This window comes from Mobula hypostoma, chromosome 13, assembly GCF_963921235.1.
Source record: "Mobula hypostoma chromosome 13, sMobHyp1.1, whole genome shotgun sequence".
Taxonomy (NCBI): Eukaryota; Metazoa; Chordata; class Chondrichthyes; order Myliobatiformes; family Myliobatidae; genus Mobula; species Mobula hypostoma.
Window position 1 is genome coordinate 88212856 of NC_086109.1, and position 18903 is coordinate 88231758.

Genomic DNA, 18903 nt, shown 5'->3' on the forward strand with positions numbered 1-18903 from the left:
CCCCTCCCCTCCTCTCTGTGACTGAAAAAAATCTGTGCTGGGTTCCCCAGTTCTGATTATCCATGTCATCCCAAAGAGCAAACATTTCCTATATTGCAGCTGACTTGGGTGAAGTCCATTCACACAATAAATCTCACAGCACAGTTTGGTTGTGGCAGCCCTAGCATTATCACCACATTCCTGCACTCCCAGCCAGGGTAATCCTGTAGCCAGTCTCAGGAAAAACTCCTTTTTTTAAAATCAGCATCCAGATAGATCGGGATGTTTCTGTAACGGGTTGCCAGCAAGTGATCTATGGGTGAACAGCCAAATTGAGGAGAAATGATTCAAGGCCATTTTATTTTGGTTTTGCAATTGGTTTATTATTGTCACATGATACAGCGAATCAAATATCATTGGTTTATTTTTTACTTCCTTTCTTTTCAAATCTTTTTATTATTATTATTATCCAAAATTTACAAGAGTACATCGAAGTAAGCAACACTTACAATGTCTAAGAAAAAAAATACTATTATAAAGATTGAAAAAAATTTTGTGATTAAAAAACCCTACTAAGCAAGAAAAAAGTGAGAAAAAAAAACCCATTAGGTGTTCAACCCCGGAGCCATGCGTCATATAAAAAGCTTCTAAAGATAAACATCAAACCGCCAGCAAGAAAAAAAAGTACCAAAACTTTACAATTAGATCGTGGAGGAAATCTATCAATTAACTCAAATGATAATAATGAGCAAATGAACCCCATCTTTTCTCAAAATCAAACATAGGTTCAAAGGTTCAACTTCTAATTTTCTCCAAACTAAGACATAGCATCACTTGAGAGAACCGTTGTGACAAAGTGGGAGCTGATGTATCCTTCCACTTCAATAAAATGGCCCTCCTAGCTATCAATGTAACAAATGCAATAACATGTTGGTCAGACAGAGATACCGCGGATATTTTTGAGGAATTATTCCAAAAAGCACAGTTAATTTCTTAGTTTGTAAATTAATTTTAAGTGCTTTAGAAATTGTCAAAAAAACTGACTTCCAGAACTGTTCCAGTATAGAACAGGACTAAAACATGTGTTTTACATCTGGTTTATTTCTTTTATTGAGGTACAGCACGGAATAGGCCCTTCTAGCCACGTCACCTAGCAACCCCTGATTTAATCCTGGCCTAATCACAGAACAATTTACAATGACCAACTGGTGTGTCTTTGGACTGTTGAAGGATACTGGAGCACCCAGAGGAAACCCACGCGGTCACGGGGAGAACATACAAACTCCTTACAGGCAGTGGCGGGAATTGAACCCGGGTCACCTGCACTGTAAAGCATTGTGCTAACCACTATGTTACCGTGCCACCCCATATTATTGTCACGTGGTTTATGATGGTCACATGATTCAGTGAAAAGCTTTTGTTTGCTTTCATCCAGACAGATTACTCCGTGCATTAGTACATCCGTCGTCATCGTCATTACGTGCCATGTCAGTAGATATGGGCTCATGATCATGATTTTTGTGGCAAATTTTTCAGCAGAAGCGGTTTGCCACTGCCACTTTCTGGGCAGTGTCTTTACAAGGCAGGCGTACCCCAGCCATTACCAATACTCTTCAGAGATTGTCTGCCTGGCATCAGTGGTCACATAACCAGGACTTGTGATCTGCACCTGTTGCTCATAACACCACCCACCACCTGCTCCTGCAGCTTCACCTGACCCTGACTGGGGGGGCTGAGCAGGTGCTACACCTTGCCCAAGGGGGACCTGCAGTCTAGCGGAGGGAAGGAGCACCTTACACTCCCTTTGGTAGAGACGTATCTCCACCCACCACCCAATAAGTATGTTGAGGTAGTAAAAGTGAAAACAGCCGGCAAAATATAGTGTTACGTTTACAGGGAAAATGCAGTCGACAAAAAAAGTGCAAGGGCCACATTGAGGTAGATTGAGAGATGGAAGGTTCATTTTTAGTGTCTCAGAGGTCAGTTCAAGAGTTGGACAACAGTGGGACATAAAGTTCTTCACAATCGGAATCAGGTTTAATATTACCGACATAAATCATGAAATTTGTTGTTGTGCAGCAGCAGTACAGTGCGATACATAGTAATAAAGACTGAATTAACTATAAAAAAATAAAATAGTTAAATTAAATAAGTAGTGTTCACGGGTTCAATGACCATTCAGAAATCTGATGGTCAAGGGGAAAAAGTTGTTCCTGAATCATTGTGTGTGTGACTTCAGGCTCCTGTGCCTCGTTCCTGATGGTAGCAATGAGAAGAGGGCATGCCCTGGGTGATGGGGGTCCTTGATGATGGATGCCGCCTTTTTGAGGCATCGCTCCTTGAACGTGACCTGGATGCTATGGAGGCTAGTGCCTGGTGGTACATACTCTCAAGCTTTTCTGTCTTTTGCCTAACTTAAGGGAGGGAGAAGGGAGAACAGGGCAGGAGGAGTGCTTGATTGAGTTGTCTACAGGAATGTAGACCGAGTCATTGAAGGGTGGTTGGTCTGCGTGAGAGACTGGGTTGTGATCACAGCTCTTGCAGTCTTGGCACTAGTAGTTGCCGTACCAAGCTGTGATGTATCTGGATAGGATTCCTTCAATGGTGCATCTGTAAAATATTCTTTAGATCTTTAGCTTCCATTAATGTCAGAGAATGTGTACAGTATAAAACCTGAAGTTCGTACTCTTCACAGACATCCACGAAACAGGAGACCCCATAGAATAAATGAAAGAACAACGAAGCCCCGAAACCACCCCCCCCAACCACCCTTTGCAGCAGCAAAAGCATTAAACATCGCCCCCAACCACCATGGAAGCAATAGCAAAATCCCCCAAAGAGACCTTGATCCAGACTCCATCAAAACTACAGTCCATAACCCAGCACTCCAGTATCTCAGACAGCCCCTCTCTCTCTCCAGCAAAGGAGAAAGAGGCTGCTCCTACTACGAGAGCAGAGACCAGCAACTTGCTGTTCCCATACTACAATCGTCCGCGCTTTTACGTTGCTCTTTAATTATCTGGAAGGGCAGGACTAGTTTATTTTGGGCGAACTCGTAACTTGCTGAATGATGGAAAAACAAGAAAGGCAATTTAGTGCTCAACAGAGACAAATACTCAATGTTTATTACAGTTTGGGGTTTAGAAACTAGGATTCAGGAATAACATTGGAATTGACTGCCTATGTGTAGTGGGAAGGGTAGTTTTTTTTTAAAAAAAAGAGAGACAGCATGTTAACAAGCCATTCCAGTCCAATGAACTCTTGTGGCTCAATTACACCCATGTGACCAGTTAATCTACAAACTCACACATCTTTGGACTGTGGGAGGAAACTGGAGCACCAGGAGGAAACCCATGTGTTCACGGGACGAGGGTACATACCATCTTCAAGACGCTGGCAGGATTAAACCCGGATTGCTGGTTCTGTGGTGTCATTATGCTAATAGCTGTGCCCACTTCTTGGGATATCAGTGTCGCACAGTGAATTTAATAACATTGGTTTGGAGTGATATTTGAATCTCTCAAGAGTTTAGTTTTAATCTCATTTTAGGCTCATTGTTTTGTTTTTCAGCAAGTGCTTCAGAAGGTTCTAAATCTACAGCAGCTGTTACTCGGGTTACAGGTGAGTTTATAGCATTTTGCCCACAGTGACAATTATTGAAGCTGCCGAAGTGAACAGTCACAAGGGAGGAGTTCCACACTACCCTAGGACACCAACAATTATATCGCCTAATCATAGAGGGATTCAGAACAGAAATGTCTGCAGTCTTTGTCTCCACTGCCCACTGAGGCTGAGTCAACAACCCAATCAACCTAAATCCATATTTATTTAAATTGGGGGTTCCCAACCTTACTGATGCCATGGACCCCTACCACTAACCAAATGGTCCATGGACCCCAGGGTAAGAGTTCTGTAAATAGAGTAACACACACACACACACACACACACACACACACACACACACACACACACCCCCACCCCCATCAGATCATGGAACGCTTATGGAAAGGAATAAAAGAGTTGAAGTTTCAGGCTGAGGCACTTCATACGAGTCCTGAAGAAGGGTCTCGGCCCGAAACGTCGACTGTTTACTCTTTTCCGTAGATGCTGCCTGGCCTGCTGAGTTTCTCCAGCATTTTGTGTGCCCAGTTTTTTGTGTTATTTTATCACCATTTTGTGTGTTACTCCAGATTCCAGCACCTGCAGTCTCCTTTTCCACTTGCTCTCTTTTCAGAGGCAAAACACATTGACAATTCCACGACCTTGACTGTGGAATTTATACTGTGTGTGTGTGTGTGTGTGTGTATATATATGTGTGTGTGTATATATATATATATATATAAAATACACCCCTGTGTATATTGTTTATTTAGAGATGCAGCACATTAATGGCCTTCTGACTCAACGTGCCTGCACCAGCTAATTATACCGGGGACCAATTAACGTACAAACCCATATGCCTTGCGGAATGAGGGAGGAAACCAGAGAGCCCGGAGGAAACCCACACAGTTACGGGAGGAGTGTACAATCTTCTTACAGATAGTGGCAGGATTCAATCCAGATCACCAGTGACGTAGTAGTGCTACACTAACCAGTACGCTACCGGGCCACCTGCTACTTGGGATATCATTCCAAGTTTTCATTCTCCCCACGTTCCCATCAAACTCACCCCCCCCCCCACACCTCTGGATTCTGCCACTTTAGGGCCAATTGTCAGTGGTCAGTGAACCTACCAAACTGCCCGGCCCTGGGAGGAAGTTGGAGCACCTGGAGGAGCACACGCAGTTACAGAAAGAGCATGCAAACTCCTCGGGAGATCGCGATTGAATCCTCGCCTCTGCTGCCGTGAGGTGGCCACTCTATTAACTGCAACCGCCCCCCCCCCCCGGACCGTGTTAGTGAACCCAGCTCAAGTCCGAGTGGGCAGCGGTGACACAAGAAGCTGCAGATGCCGGAATCTGGGGGCAACCAACAATCTGCAGGAGGAACTCGGTGGTTCGAGCAATCACTTCTTCCCACCAACGCTGCTCGGTCCGCTGAGTTCCTCCAGCAAATCATTGCTGCAAACGGGCAGCACTTGGTATAATATCCACTGGAGGGCACAAGGAGTAGGAGCTGTAGGTCATCTGGCCCATCAAGCCTGCTCTGCCAGTCAATAAGATCATAGCTGATTTGGCTGTGGACTTGAGGTCTATCTACCTACTGTTTCCCCATAATTTCCCTGCTATGCAAAAACCTACCTAACTGTGTCTTAAGTATATTTGCTGAGGTCACTTCCACAGAGAATGCCACGGGTTCACCGCACTCTGGAAAAAGTAGTTTTCCTCGTTTCCATCCCAAATCTGCTCTGCCAAATCTTGAGGCTATGTACCATAGTCCTGGTATCACCTACCAATGGAAACAACTGTCTGCCTCTATCTTGTCTATCCAAAAGGACATAGAAGCAGAATTAGGCCATTCGGCCCATTGCGCCTGCTCCACCATTTGTTCATGGCTGGTTCATTTGCCCTCTCAACCCCATTCTCCTGCCTTCTCTGCTTTGACACCTTTGCTGACCAGGAATCTATCAACCTCGCTTTAAATATACCGAGTAACTTGAGCTCTACACCTACCTGTGGCAATGAAATCCACCAGCCTCTGGTAAAAGAAATTCCTCCTCATCTCCATCCTAAAGGTCATCCTTCTAGTCTGACACCGTGCCCTCTGGTGCTAGGCTCTCCCACCATTTGAAATATACTCTCCATGTCCACTGTACCTAGCCCTTTCAATATTCAGTAGGTTTCAATGCCATTCCTGTCTTCATTCTTCTTAATTCCACAGCGAGTACAGGCCCAGAGCCATCAAATGCTCATAAGTTAACCCTGTCACTTCCGGGGTGATTCTCATGAACCTTCTCTTCAATGCCGGGTCCAAATTCCTGTGATAATTTCACTGTTTCTATAAAATACCCCTTTTGCATTCCTGTGAGTCCCAGACAACTTAATTTCTCCTCATAGGTTTAACACACTCATCTCCGTACGTACCTCAGCCCGAGTTTCACGGCGTTTGACGGCTCTCTCTCTCCCTCTTGGCAGGCAGTCGTGGTGCAGCAGGATTCATTCATCGAGGACCAGAAGCAGGCCCTGAGCGAGCGCCTCTCGCGGCCACACGCCCGCCTCAGCGGCCTGCTGGAGCAGGAGAAGCAGCGGAGCCTGGAGAAGCACCGGCAGGAGATGGCCGACCTGAAGCGGCAGCAGGCCCAGTTCCAGGAGGAGAGGCGCAGGCGGGAGAAGGAGTGGGAGGGCCGGGAGAGGGACCTGACGGAGCGGGAGGCCTGTCTCTCCCGGCGGGACGACGAATCGACGAGGTTGCGGGAAGAGATGGAGCAGCAGCAGCTGGAGCTGCGGCTGAAGAAGGAGGAGTACCAGCAGGACCTGGAGAGGCTGAGGGCCGCCCAGAGGCAGCTGGACAAGGAGCGGGAGCAGCTCAGGAAGAAAGAGGAGCAATTGAGCCACCAAAGACACGGTGACCTTCTGCACTCAGACTCCCTCAGCTCCCAGGTACTGGTCAGGGTTCAGGGGTCTGTTTATAAGCAGTGAGGCAATTGCCCCCCCCTTCCCCACTTGCTTTTTCTCCCATGAAGTTAATTGGCAGTGGCCACTTTGATATGGCTCAACTTTGTCCTGAGATTTGCTAAGGCAGGGTAAAAGATAATTGTCAGAGGATGTCATAAAGTTCTGCAGAAAGAAAGCAGGCTCTTTTGCCCAACTCATCCATTCCTCAGCCATGGACCCCTATCACTAAGCATGGGATCCATGGACCCTGGCTTGGGAACCCCTGCTCTAAGCCTTTCCTGTCTGTGAACTGCCCAATTGTACCTCCTTTTGAAACACGGTTGCACTGGTACACAGACAGGAGAGGTGGGCAAACGGGACTGACTGCGACGGGCACCTCGGTCAGTATGGAAGAGTGGGGCCAAAGGGCCTGTTTCTGTGCTGTATTTGACTCTGTGACTCTAATTCAGCTGCCTGCTTCTTGGAGTCATGGAGCGTTTCAGCACAGAGACAGTACCTTCAGTTCACCTAGTCCGTGCCAAATCGTTATTCTGCCTAATCCCATTGACCCAGACCTGGACCATAGCCCTCCGTGCTTCTACCAACCATGTAGGTATCCAAACTTCTCTTAACTGTTGAAATCGAACCTGCATGCACCACTTCCACAGGCAGCTCGTCCCATCCAGCTGGGACTAGTTTCATCAGGCATCGTGGTATTGTGGGCCGAAGGGCCTGTTTCTGTGCTGTACTCCTCAATGTCCACACCGCCAAGGAACTGTGATCCAGACGCCATCGACGGGGAAAGGACCTGACCTTAGATGTTGACAGAACATGAGGGTCAGAGAGGTTGGCTGGCAGGCTATGTCTTTATTCCTTGGTGCAGAGGAGACTGAGGGGTAGTCTTATTGGAGGTGCAAAAATTCATAAGGGGTACAGAGAGAGCGAAATGCACACAGTCCTTTTCTCAGGGAAAGGGAACCACAAACTAAAGAGCATAGGTTTGAAGTGAGAGGGGAAGGAATTAAAAAGATCTAGGGGGAAACAACTTTATGCAGGTGTTTGCAACAAGCTGCTGGATGAAGTGGTTGAGGAAGATACAATGGCAACATTTAAAAGCCACTTGGATAGGTGCATGGATTTTTAAAACTTGTTTTGAGATACAGTGTGGAATAGGGTCTGCAAACCGCCTGGCAACCCCCGACAACCCCGATTTAACCCTCACCTAGTCACGGAGCAATTTACAATGACCAGTAGGTCCTTGGAGTGTGGGAGGAAACTGGAGCACCCAGGGTACACCCGGGCATTCCACAGCGAGGACATACAGAGCACGGCGACATTGAACACCGAAACCTCAAGCTGTAATAGCATCGTGGCACCCAATAGGAAAGGTTTAGAGGGATGTGGGCCAAATTTGAGCAAATGGGTCCAGTTTAGATGGTACCTTAGTCAACATGGACCTGATGGCCGAAGGGCCTGACTCTGTGTTGTATCACTGAGACAGCTGGATGGGTTTGGAATGCTGTGTGCTCCTCCTCCTGGATGCACTTGGCCTCTTGTTGTGGTGACTCAAGTTTTTCAGTGGCTTCCCTGGTCTTCCTCCATCTTGAGTGGTTATGATCCAGATTCTCACCAGTCAGTGAGGTTGCTGCAGTATTTTCAAAGAGGCTTTGAGAGCATCCTTGAAGCATTTCCCTGCCCTCTTGATAATGTCTTGCCGTAATGGAGCTGGGAAAAGAGATCCTGTTTTGCCCGATGCTGTACACTCGGTTGCCATTTTATTAGTTACTAGTTATCTCCTGTACCTTGTAAGTGGCCTCTGAGTGTTTGTTTGTAGTCTTCTGTGCTGTGGCTCATCCACTTCAAGGTTCGATGCTCTTCCGCGCTCCACCGTTGCAATCTCTCCTTCCTGTCAGCTTGAACCAGTCTGGCCATTGTCCACTGACCTCTCTCGTTAACAAGTTGTTTTCACCCACAGAACTGCCAGGCACTTAGATGCTTCTTGTTTTTCCACACCATTCTCCATAAACTCCAGAGACTGTTGTGAGTGGAAATCTGAGGAGATCAGCAGTTCCTGAGATACTCAAACTTCTCCATCTGGCACCAACAATCATTCCATAGTCAAAGTCACTTAGATCATGGTTCTTCCCCATTCTGGTCTTTGGTCTGAACAACAACTGAACTCCCTAACCATGTCTGAATGCTTTTATGCATTGTGTGGCTGTCACGTGATTGGCTGATTTAAATATTTGTATTAATGAGCAGGTGTATTAATGACCAAAGTGGCCACTGGGTGCATAACTCCATAACTCACTGATTCTCGTCTTCTGCTTACAGGCTTCGGACCGAGAGTCTGCTTCACACACCGACTCTGCGGCCGAGAATTCACCGAGTTCAATGAAACACGATAGCTGCAATTCAGTAAAGCAGGAAGCTGCGGACGTGCACCTTACAAAGAAGGGATCGTCAGAGAACAACCCTGCCACCCCCTGGACGGACTCCACGCAGGGCTCCACCAAGAAGCCGTCGAATCAACCAAGCGGTGCCAACCAGGTGAACAACCCCATCCCTCCCCGGTTACTGAAGCTGGCCAAGTCGAAGGAGAAGAAGTCTAAACACCGTAAGAACAAAGGGGAGAGGTCAGGGAACCTGCCGTCAGTGTACAGCCCAGGTACGTCACACCCAGACTGACTTTCACATTGACTGACGCTAGGGTCGATGTTGAACAGCTCTGTTGGGTTGTAGTCCCTTAGGTTAGATTCATTGGCCTCATTCTGCTCTAATGTTTTATGGTCTTAGGTTAGGGCGTCTAAGACCAGAGGACACAGCCTCAGAATAGAACGGAGATGAGGAGGAATTTCTTTAGCCAGGGAGTGGTGGATATGTGGAATTCTTTGCCACAGGCAGCTGTGGAGACCAAGTCTATATATATATATATTTAAGGTAGAAATTGATAGATTCTTGATTGGTCAGGGCATGAAGGGATATGGGGAGAGGCAGGAGACAGTGGTTGAGAGGAAAATTGGATCAGCCATGATGGAATGGCATATCAGACTCGATGGGCCAAATGGCCTTATCCTGCTCCTATATCTTATGGTCTTATTGTCTTTTTAGATTCATTAATTACATGTACATTGAAACATACAGCGAATCATTCTCACCCTTCCCTATCACGTACCCCTCTATTTAGCTATCACTCAGTTGCCTGTCTAAGAGTTTCTTAAATGTCCCTAATGTAACTACAGGGTGGAGAAATATCTCTACCAAAGGAGGTATACGGTGCTCCTTCCGTCCACTAGTCTGTAGGTCACCCTTGAGTAAGGTGTAGCATCTGCTTAGTCCCCCCAATCAGGGTCATGTGGACCCATGGGAGCAGATGGTGGATGGTCGTATGAGCAGCTGGTGCACATCACAAGTCCTGGTTATGTGACCACTGACTGCAGGCTGGCAATCTCTGAAGAGTTTTGGTAGTGGCTGGGGTCACCCATCTAGTAAAGACACCGCCCAGAAGAAGACAATGGTAAACCACTTCTGTAGGAAAAACTGCCAACAGCAATCATAGTCATGGAAAGAACATGATCACCCACATCTTAAGACACAGCGCGTAAAGAATGAACAAAATGTATCTGCCTCTACCACCATCCCTGGCAGGGTGCTTCAGATACTCACCACTCTCTGTGCAAATAAAACCTACCTTGGACATTCCCCCCCCCCCCACACACACACAGTATACTTACACTATATACATTCAGTGGCCATCTCATTTGCTACCTCCTGTACCTAATAAAGTTCGTAGTTTTCTGCTGCTGTAGGTTCAATGTATTGTACATTCAGAGACGCTCTTTTTTTTTCTGAGATACTCAAACCACTCCATCTGGCACCAACCAACATTCCACAGTCAAAGTCACTTGGGTCACATTTCTTCCCCCATTCTGATGTTCGGTCTGAACAACAACTGAACCTTTTGACCGTGCCTGCATGCTCTCATGCATTGAGTTGCCGCCATGTGATTGGCTGATTAGGTATTTGTATTAATAAGCAGCTGTATAGATGTACCTGATAAAGTGGCCACTGAGTGTATGTTGATAATTCAGAAGCTTGACATAATATTACTGAGCCAGGTTTGACTCCGGATGTAAAGCAGCATAAAAACACACAATAGGTATGAATGACACAATAAAAGAAACATAATAAATATAAACACATAAGATTAGCTGTATATACATTGATTGTGTATCCATAAAGTGACACAAGGCACAGGAGTGTCTGTACATAAGGTGAAACTGGCAGGAAATGATAAAGTCGTGGTGCTGGGGTGAGTTAGTGAGTGGAGGTGTTGATCAGCCCGACAGCTTGGGGGGGAAGGAAATGTTTTTGAGTCTGGTGGCCCTGGTGGGGATGCTACGTAGCCTCCTCCCTGATGGGAGTGGGACATAGTCCACAAGAGGGTGGTGGAGTCTGTCATGATATTGCTGGCCTCTTCCCAGCACCTTTCTGTATAAATGCAGTTGATGGTGGGTAGGCTGGTGCCAGTGATTTATTGGGAAGTTTTAACTGCCTGTTATAGAACCATTCTGTCCGCAGCTTTCATACCACACAGTGATGCAGCGTTTTAGGATGCTCTCTACTGCACAGCTGTAGAATTTTGAGAGTATTTAAGAGTCTCCTCCATGTTTTTCTGTTTTCCCTCAGATGTCCTTCCCGCAACAGGCAATCCGAAGTTCCACGAGGCAAGCTCGGATCCAAAGCGCCCGGCAGCCGAGCTGCAGGGCAACGAGGAGGTCTTCTACTGTTGAGCTTCTCTGCAGTGGAGATGTGGTGGAGACTGGTCGGGGTGGGGGAGACAGTGGGAAGAACCGGGGGTGCAGTACCCCGGAACAACTCCTGTGCGGGTATCTTCAGCTGGTACAAGGATGGTCTGTGTCCTGGTTGCCCCTCCCTTCCGCTTCCAGTGGCTGAAGGTATCGCAGAAAGTGCAGGCAGAACCAGTAACTATGTTTAGTTGGGGCATCGATCTCTCTGTTTGCTTAATAAAAAGAACCAATTGGGAAAAGGCTGACCTGGGGCATCAGAAAGCTTGATTGGAAGGCGTTGGGCAAAGATTTAATATTCCAACCGCTGTTGGAGATGAAATCAGCGGGAAAGTTAACTGTTCATTCCTGTTTCCATTTTGTTGAGTTCGAATACAGAATATCACAACTGTTACAAACTAAGGCATTGCTATGTCAAGGGACAACTTCTTCTGTCCAAAGTACTTCAGTCACTAGGTTTAAGAGCTTATAGCACAAATCCTAGGAATTTAAATCTGAATCTAAGTTTTAGACTATGACACCCAAGTGAGCACTGATTTAAGTATGATGCTCTCTCACAGTAAAGCTTGCAGAAGATTAATTCAAAGAGCCTGCGTGAGCAACACCAGCTATGATCGTTCAGCCCCTTGTGAAAGATGTTTCACCACCACATTCTCTGATACCCTTTCCTGTCGCAACCTGCAAGGAATGGCAATGCCTTTGTCTGGAACAGTTCCAGAATTAGTTCGGAATTGCTCAATGCCAATTAAACGATTGATCATCCAGAGACCTACTTCCCTACTCGATGGCCCTTCAGCATTGGCAGAGGGTATCTGGTGCTTTTAAACCTACCCCACCAAAGTTACCTGAACGTGACCAGGCAAAATAGGTCAAACTTCAAGACTAGAGAGAGAGAGAGATGTTCCAGCTAAATGGCTTGCTTGTAGAATAACCTTAAATGCACCATCAGATTATAAATGTAAATAAGATGGAAAAAAATTCCCTCCTTATGAGGGAGAAAATGATTCAGAGGTTAGTATTCTTCCCCTTCCAAAATGTTAATATTTAAATTTTTAAGGGGAAGAATCAACTTCAATTAATGTAAAATTAAATCCTGAATGTATAATGTTTTTAAAAAAGCAAAAATTGTACAGTTACAAGGGTGAGAAATGTCCATAAAGGTTTATACTTGACTTCCTATATGTTTTTTTTAATCCATTTTATTAGAATGCTGATTGGGATATTTTAATTACCTTCGTTTGCATCATCTCAATTCTGAAAATGCACAGCATCAGTTTTTGTCTGGACTGCTTATAATTTGGGGGGTGGGTAGACATATTGTACAGTCTGTTGGGTATTAGTTTTCTCTGGCGCCCGAGTTTGAATCTAAACTGGGCTGATAGGGGTCAAAATATTGGTCCACTTTTTGGGGTTCTGTATGGGCAGTGTGCTCCATCTAATGCAGAGTATAATACTGCCCGGGACTCAGCACTAATTTGGGAATCTTACTCATGGACACTATTGGCAACTTATTTGGAGCGATGAAAGGGGTGCCACTTGGGAAGCTTAGCCAGAAAGCCTTGCTCATTGCGTAGTAATACCTGTGCACCCACATGGGCTTGTGCGGACACTTGTTAGTATTAGTTCTGTGGAACTGCGTTCTCTGTGCACATAGGACAACTCACTGTAACCACTGATCACGGTCACGTTTTCCAAGGCACCTCATTAAGGGGCACTGGACCATTTCTGTTGTGCTTGTGTGGGGGTTAATTTGAACAAAGGAGGGGGGAGGGCAAGGGAGGGGCAACGGGAGAAGAGAATTTGCACTGCTTAGTTGTAGAGGGACCAGAATCACCCAATTTTGCATTTGGCCTCATATCTCTGCCTTACTGGAAGGAATCTCAGCAATGGAAAAAGGGAAGGACATGGCCAGATCCAAAATTGCAGCAGAGTAAAAGCCAAGAGGGGTTCCTGAAAAGCCCCGAATAACTTCTCACGTGGATTGTTTAAGAATTGGATGTACCTTCTGAGATTTTGTCAAAAGGGAGAAGAATAGACCTTTCAGCCCCTCAGTGAAATCTTGATAAATTTGTTTCTTGACACCAATTCGCAGCCTTGGCTCCTTAACCCTTAGAACCAAGGACCATCAATGGGTTGCCGTCACCATGTGGTCATCCCTCACCACAGGACCAGTTTGAAGGGATATCATCTCCTTAATATGGTTTGATGCCAAGAAGCACTTTAAAGAAATTTATTTAAAAAAAATATGCATACACTGTGGGAAGCTTTTTTATTGCTTTAACCAGAAACAATTCCAATGCCATGATTTTTTTTTCCTTTGTTAATTATTGTGATTTCCAAATGCAAATGTCAGGGATATATTTCAGTTGAGTTTCTTAATGTGCAATGCATTAAAATTTCAGTTTTGGTTTTGTCTCTGATCTGAATGGGAAAGGGAATGCGTTTTACCAAGCACACAATCTGTACATTGAGAGAGTACAACCACTGAACCCAAATTAATGGTTTTACCAGATCCTGTGGTCAAATTTCCAGTTTAGAATCTTGAGAGGTGCTGCTAAAGGTTTCAGAATTTTTTTTTTAAACGTATAGTTTTTTTTGTCTGTTTTGATTTGAATTATTCAAGTCAGTGTTTTTGGAGGGAGAGATCCAACTCACAAATTGATCCTGCCTTCAGGATGAAAAAAAATTGGGTGAAGTCCCATCTCCCAGACTGCTCCGGAAATTTCAATGTGGCAAAGTTGCTCATGAATCCATTCCGATCAAATCAGTGTTGTGTTCCACCTCCAGATAGGAATTCCAGTGTGTCACTTCTGATAACCCTTGCTCCCATTTCATATCCTGTAGTAACAATTTACACTGGGGTACAGTTTCCATGGATTCTTCCTTCCCCAAGCCTGGATTAGTGTGGGAGCATCCATCCAAGGAGTGAATCATTTGCAGGCAGCAGGAATCCTGCCTTCTCCTGCCTAATTTTTCAGCCTAGCCTGCTGAGGCCTTTCTACCTCCAGTCAGTCAGCGCAGATAAAAATGTTTTCATTTTTCCAAGATCTAATTCTTTAAAAGTTCAGAGTAACTTTGAACTTTGAGATATACAAAAGTCTGAGTTAATCAACGCCTGGTCCCATCTACTCAACTGGATGCATGGGCGGTGGGGAGGGAGGTGGACTGCACAGTGGCACAGTGTCTCATGGCTCCAGCAACCCAGGGTTCAGTCTCAGCACAGTCTGCCATTGGCATGTTCAACCTGTGACCTAGTTTGCTGGAGTTTCCTCTGGTCCTAAAGATATTCGGGTCAGAAAGTAAGTTGACTGCTGTGAATTGCTCCCCCCCCCCACCCCGTGTGCAGACTGAACGGCAAATCTGGAGGGAATTGATGGGGAGGTGGGAGTTGATTACAGGGGCAATAAATGGTGGGGGGAGGAACAGGTGTGATTAAAAAAAATGAATGTAAATATTGCACTTTGTATATTTTTATTCAGCCAGATGAAAGTTTAGTAGGAAATGGGGAACAGTTGCAACTGATTTTTACCCAGCGAAGTCGTGCACAGTGCATCCAATTGCTACTGGCATAAAGACTGTTTGCACAGGTTACCCCCATTATAGACAAGTAAAACCACTCAGGCCTGAGGTGGACTACCTGATAGCGGGGAAAGTGGCATGTGGAGGAAATGGTGCCAGCTTTTGCTTAAACACATCGACCAAAAGATTTTTCAAATGGGGGGGTGGGTAGTAATACTTAGAGATGCATTGGATTGGGGAGCTATTGGTGATCACCAGAAAATTGCAGCCAATACTTTCCTGGGAGTTTCTGACCAAGACCCTTCTACACTTCTCTCTGTTTTAGCTTCTGAATGGTTCTTCTTAAACCATCTTTGAAATAATCCAGTGAACAAAATAATTGATTCCTTTCAGGATCGGTAGGTTTAGTTAACGGGCAATAATTTTGTTTGGGAACTGTTACCTGGATGCAGGCTGCCTTCCCCTCCCACTGAACACTGAACCACAACAGGGGTTGATATTCCACTGTAAACCTCATATTTTGAACCACTTGGTTATCAGAGTGAAGCTGGCTGTTTTTGACTCTGTCAGTATTCCTTCCAGGATGTGGGAGTTAGTTAGCCACTGTGAATTGCCCTGGTGCAGAGGTAAGCGATAGAATCTATAGAGAGTTGCTGGGAATGAGTGGGGTGGGGCGGGGAAGAATAGGTCAGAGCACTAACATCTTAATATTGTTGCCATGGACGGGTTAGTCCATTTTTTTAATTTAATGAGATTAATCTGCTTCGCATTTGTCTGCATAAAATGGCACAGGCAGCAACACTTTAATCAGCACATTAGTGATGTGATGCTCTTTCTAAAAGAAGTTTTTAGACTTGATATACATAATTTATTAGTTTGGAAATTTTTTGCGAGTACCTTTGCCTCTGTGGATTGAGCAAAGCATTTCACTTAACTATAAGTGATTTGGTTTTATATTAAGTGTTTAAAGCCTCTCTCGATGTACTGTGAACTTGGTAAATGCATACGTGCCTCTCCCTTCTCCCCACCTTCACTGTATTCTTTGACTATAACCCAATTTCTAAAGGGCTACTAAATATAAACATTCCATGGGAGCTCCCTCAAACAACCTGGGCTGTCCACCCTAATAAAGGCCTGGAGTCACAGAAATCTTCACAAATTGCCTTGATTCCAGCATGCCGAAGCCCCCTCCCCACCATCTTTGTCCCCATGTTCTGTACTATTGAAACGGCTTGATTCAGATACAGCTGCCTTGTACTGAAAATGTAAATGCACTAACTGAATTGTGGAGTGCTCAGGATCTCTCTCAAGCAATTTTATATACCTCTCTGCTTACAAGAAAAAAAGGTTCCTGAGGAATAACTTCTACTGAGGTACACAGTGTATTTTTTCTTGATTCTGTGTGTAAAAAATATAAAAGTGAAAACCTAATTATTTTATCTATGATGTAATGTAAAAATGAAAACTGTAAACAGACACATTCTGAAATTTTTTTTTGTAATTATACTTTTATTTATCACTTGTTTTCTTGTTTTAGATTATAAGGCAACATCTAATTTGCCCTACAATAAACATTTACACCACAGAATTGCTTCAATCTCTTTATTTGAGATTTGTTCCCATGGTCTTTCTGTATTTCGTGGCTATCTGGAGAAGACACATATCAGAGTTGGATTGTACATGCATACTTTGAGAATAAAATGAGCTTTTGAACCTTTTTCTTCAGCCCGTCCCTGGGACCAGAGCCAACATTTGGCCACCAGGTGGCAGCCAGGAGCCATGAGTACCTGCAACAGACCTGCATCGTGTGCATGTGCCCGAGGTGTTTAACAAAAATATGTGACAGGCAGCCACTTGAAGCAGTCTCGAGCAGCTGCACTATGTAGGTCACGCAATGATTGAAGAGAGTGGAACATGTACAGAAACTCCTGTGCCTAGCATCACTTTATGGACACACAATCAGTCTATGCATGTAAGCTTTCTTACATATCGATATTTATTGTGTTTTTAAATTATTGTTTTCCTTATCTTGTTTTTTTTGCGTTAAACAATCTTGAATCTCAAACAAGCATGTTGTCCTTTACACTCATGTACTGAAGGATAGCAATAAGCTCTCTCAAGTCTTGAATTTTGGGTAAGTAATCTGTCATTAGATGATCAATTCTGAATGAAGTTCTTTAACTCTGTATCTGTCTCCACGGGTGTTGCTTCCCCTTTTGGATATTTTGAACATTTTCTGTTTTTATATTGTTGATAAACCATGACAAGAATTTAATTTCCAAGAGTGTCTATATTTCGGGAGAGCTTAATTGGGCAGACATCCCTTGGGACATTGGGAAGTGATGAGAACTGCGCTATATAAATGCAGTTTTATTTCAAGACACACAATGGCAGCAGGCTCTTCCCGCAATGTCCATGCCTTAAAACTATCACGCTCACTTCAACTCCAACTCCTAGTTCAAACTTCCTGAACTATCGCGTCTCATCCACTAAAGTTCAGAGTAGATTATTAAAGAACCTATATGTCACAATTTACTACTTTGCAAGCATTCACAGCAGAGTAAGGAAATACTATAGGGTCAATGAAAAACTACACATTAAGAGTGACAAATAATGTGCAAAAGAAGGCAAATAACTTTTAAAAGTAAATAAACACTGAGAATATGAGTTGTAAAGTATTTGAATGCAACGCCACAGGTTGTGGAATCGGTTGAGGTGAGTGAAGTTATTCACATTGGTTCAAGAGCCTAATAGTTGAACGTGTTGGTGTGGGACCTAAGGCTCCTGTACCTCATGCCCAATGGCAGCAGCAAGAAGGGAGTGTGGCTTCGATGGTGGCAGTCCTTGATGATGGATGCTGCTTTCTTGTTGCAGCGCTCCCTGTAGATATGCTCGGTGGTGAAGAAGGATTTGCTTGTGATAGATTGGACCGTATCCGTCATTCTTTGTAGGTTTTCTGCTCTTGGGTATTGACATTGCAGTACCAGGCTGTGATGCAACCGGTAAAGATACTTCCTAAAGTGCACCTGTAGAAGTTTGTCAAAGTTTTAAATGACATGCTGAATCTGTGCAAACTTCAAAGAAAGCCGAGGCACAGCTATGCATTTTTTGTATTGGCACTAACATACTGGACCCAGAACAGACCCTCTGTAGTGATAACGCCAAGGAATATAAAGTTACTGACTCACGCTCTTCCATTGAGTCCAAGCACTGCACAGTTTGGAATTATTGCCTGAAGCTTAGTTCCACTTGTGACCCGTTATTAAATCAGTAAAAGCTTCACGAATATTGAATTGTGTGTGTCTCTGTTAATGCAATAGTGGTCACTGGTTCCATTCCATCCAAACCACATGATTTCAGACAATATTCCTCTCACCGCCGTTGTCAGTTCCACAGGCTGCTGTGATGATTATGTTACGGAGATGCATGAAACACAGCCTGTCGTTAATGACTAAAATCGGTACAAGAAAGGTGCAAACCTTTCACAAATTATATCGTATTTCTTTATTTTCCTGTAAATTCCAGCAAGAAAATGAATTGCAACGTAGTATATGGTAACCTTGATAATAAATTTACTTTGAACTTTGAAAATTTATTTGGAAATCTTTGAAGAACCTTTGATCCCAGTCAAACGAGGAGCAAAACATGAATTAAAGATTTGTGCAAAGCTTCCTGTCTGACCCCTATTTCTCTGTTCCATCCCCCCCTTTTCCCAGCCTCTCCCCTCTTACCCCACCCTCCCTCCCCTCCCCCCACTTTCCCCCACTATTGGAACCAGCTGTTTATTTTTTAATTTCTTTGCAGCTTAGCAATTAGTTGTCTGTTTGTATTTTATATAATTACTTATAAGATTATAAGATATAGGAACAGAATTAGGTCATTTGGCCCATTGAGTCTGCTCTGCCATTTGATCATGGCCAATTCAATTTTCTTCTCATCCCCAATTCTGCCTTCTCCTCGTATCCCTTCATCCCATCTAGAATCTATCAAATTCTGCCTGAAATATACATGAAGACTTTACCTCCACAGCTGCCTGTGGCATAGAATTCCACAGATTCACCACT

At 44.5% G+C, this 18903-nt stretch overlaps 1 protein-coding gene across 7 annotated transcripts in view; it reads left to right on the plus strand.

Moving 5' to 3' along the window:
• LOC134355758 (A-kinase anchor protein 13-like) overlaps positions 1-16440 on the plus strand; it is a 557767-nt gene extending 541327 nt beyond the window's left edge. For all 7 annotated transcript variants that reach the window (XM_063066124.1, XM_063066122.1, XM_063066127.1 and 4 more), the window contains 4 exons: positions 3550-3600; positions 6054-6518; positions 8847-9180; positions 11202-16440. In XM_063066124.1, coding sequence (XP_062922194.1) covers positions 3550-3600; positions 6054-6518; positions 8847-9180; positions 11202-11305 — 954 coding nt within the window. In that variant the 3' untranslated portion in view covers positions 11306-16440. The remainder of the gene's footprint in view (positions 1-3549; positions 3601-6053; positions 6519-8846; positions 9181-11201) is intronic.
• The last annotated feature ends 2463 nt before the right edge of the window (positions 16441-18903 follow it).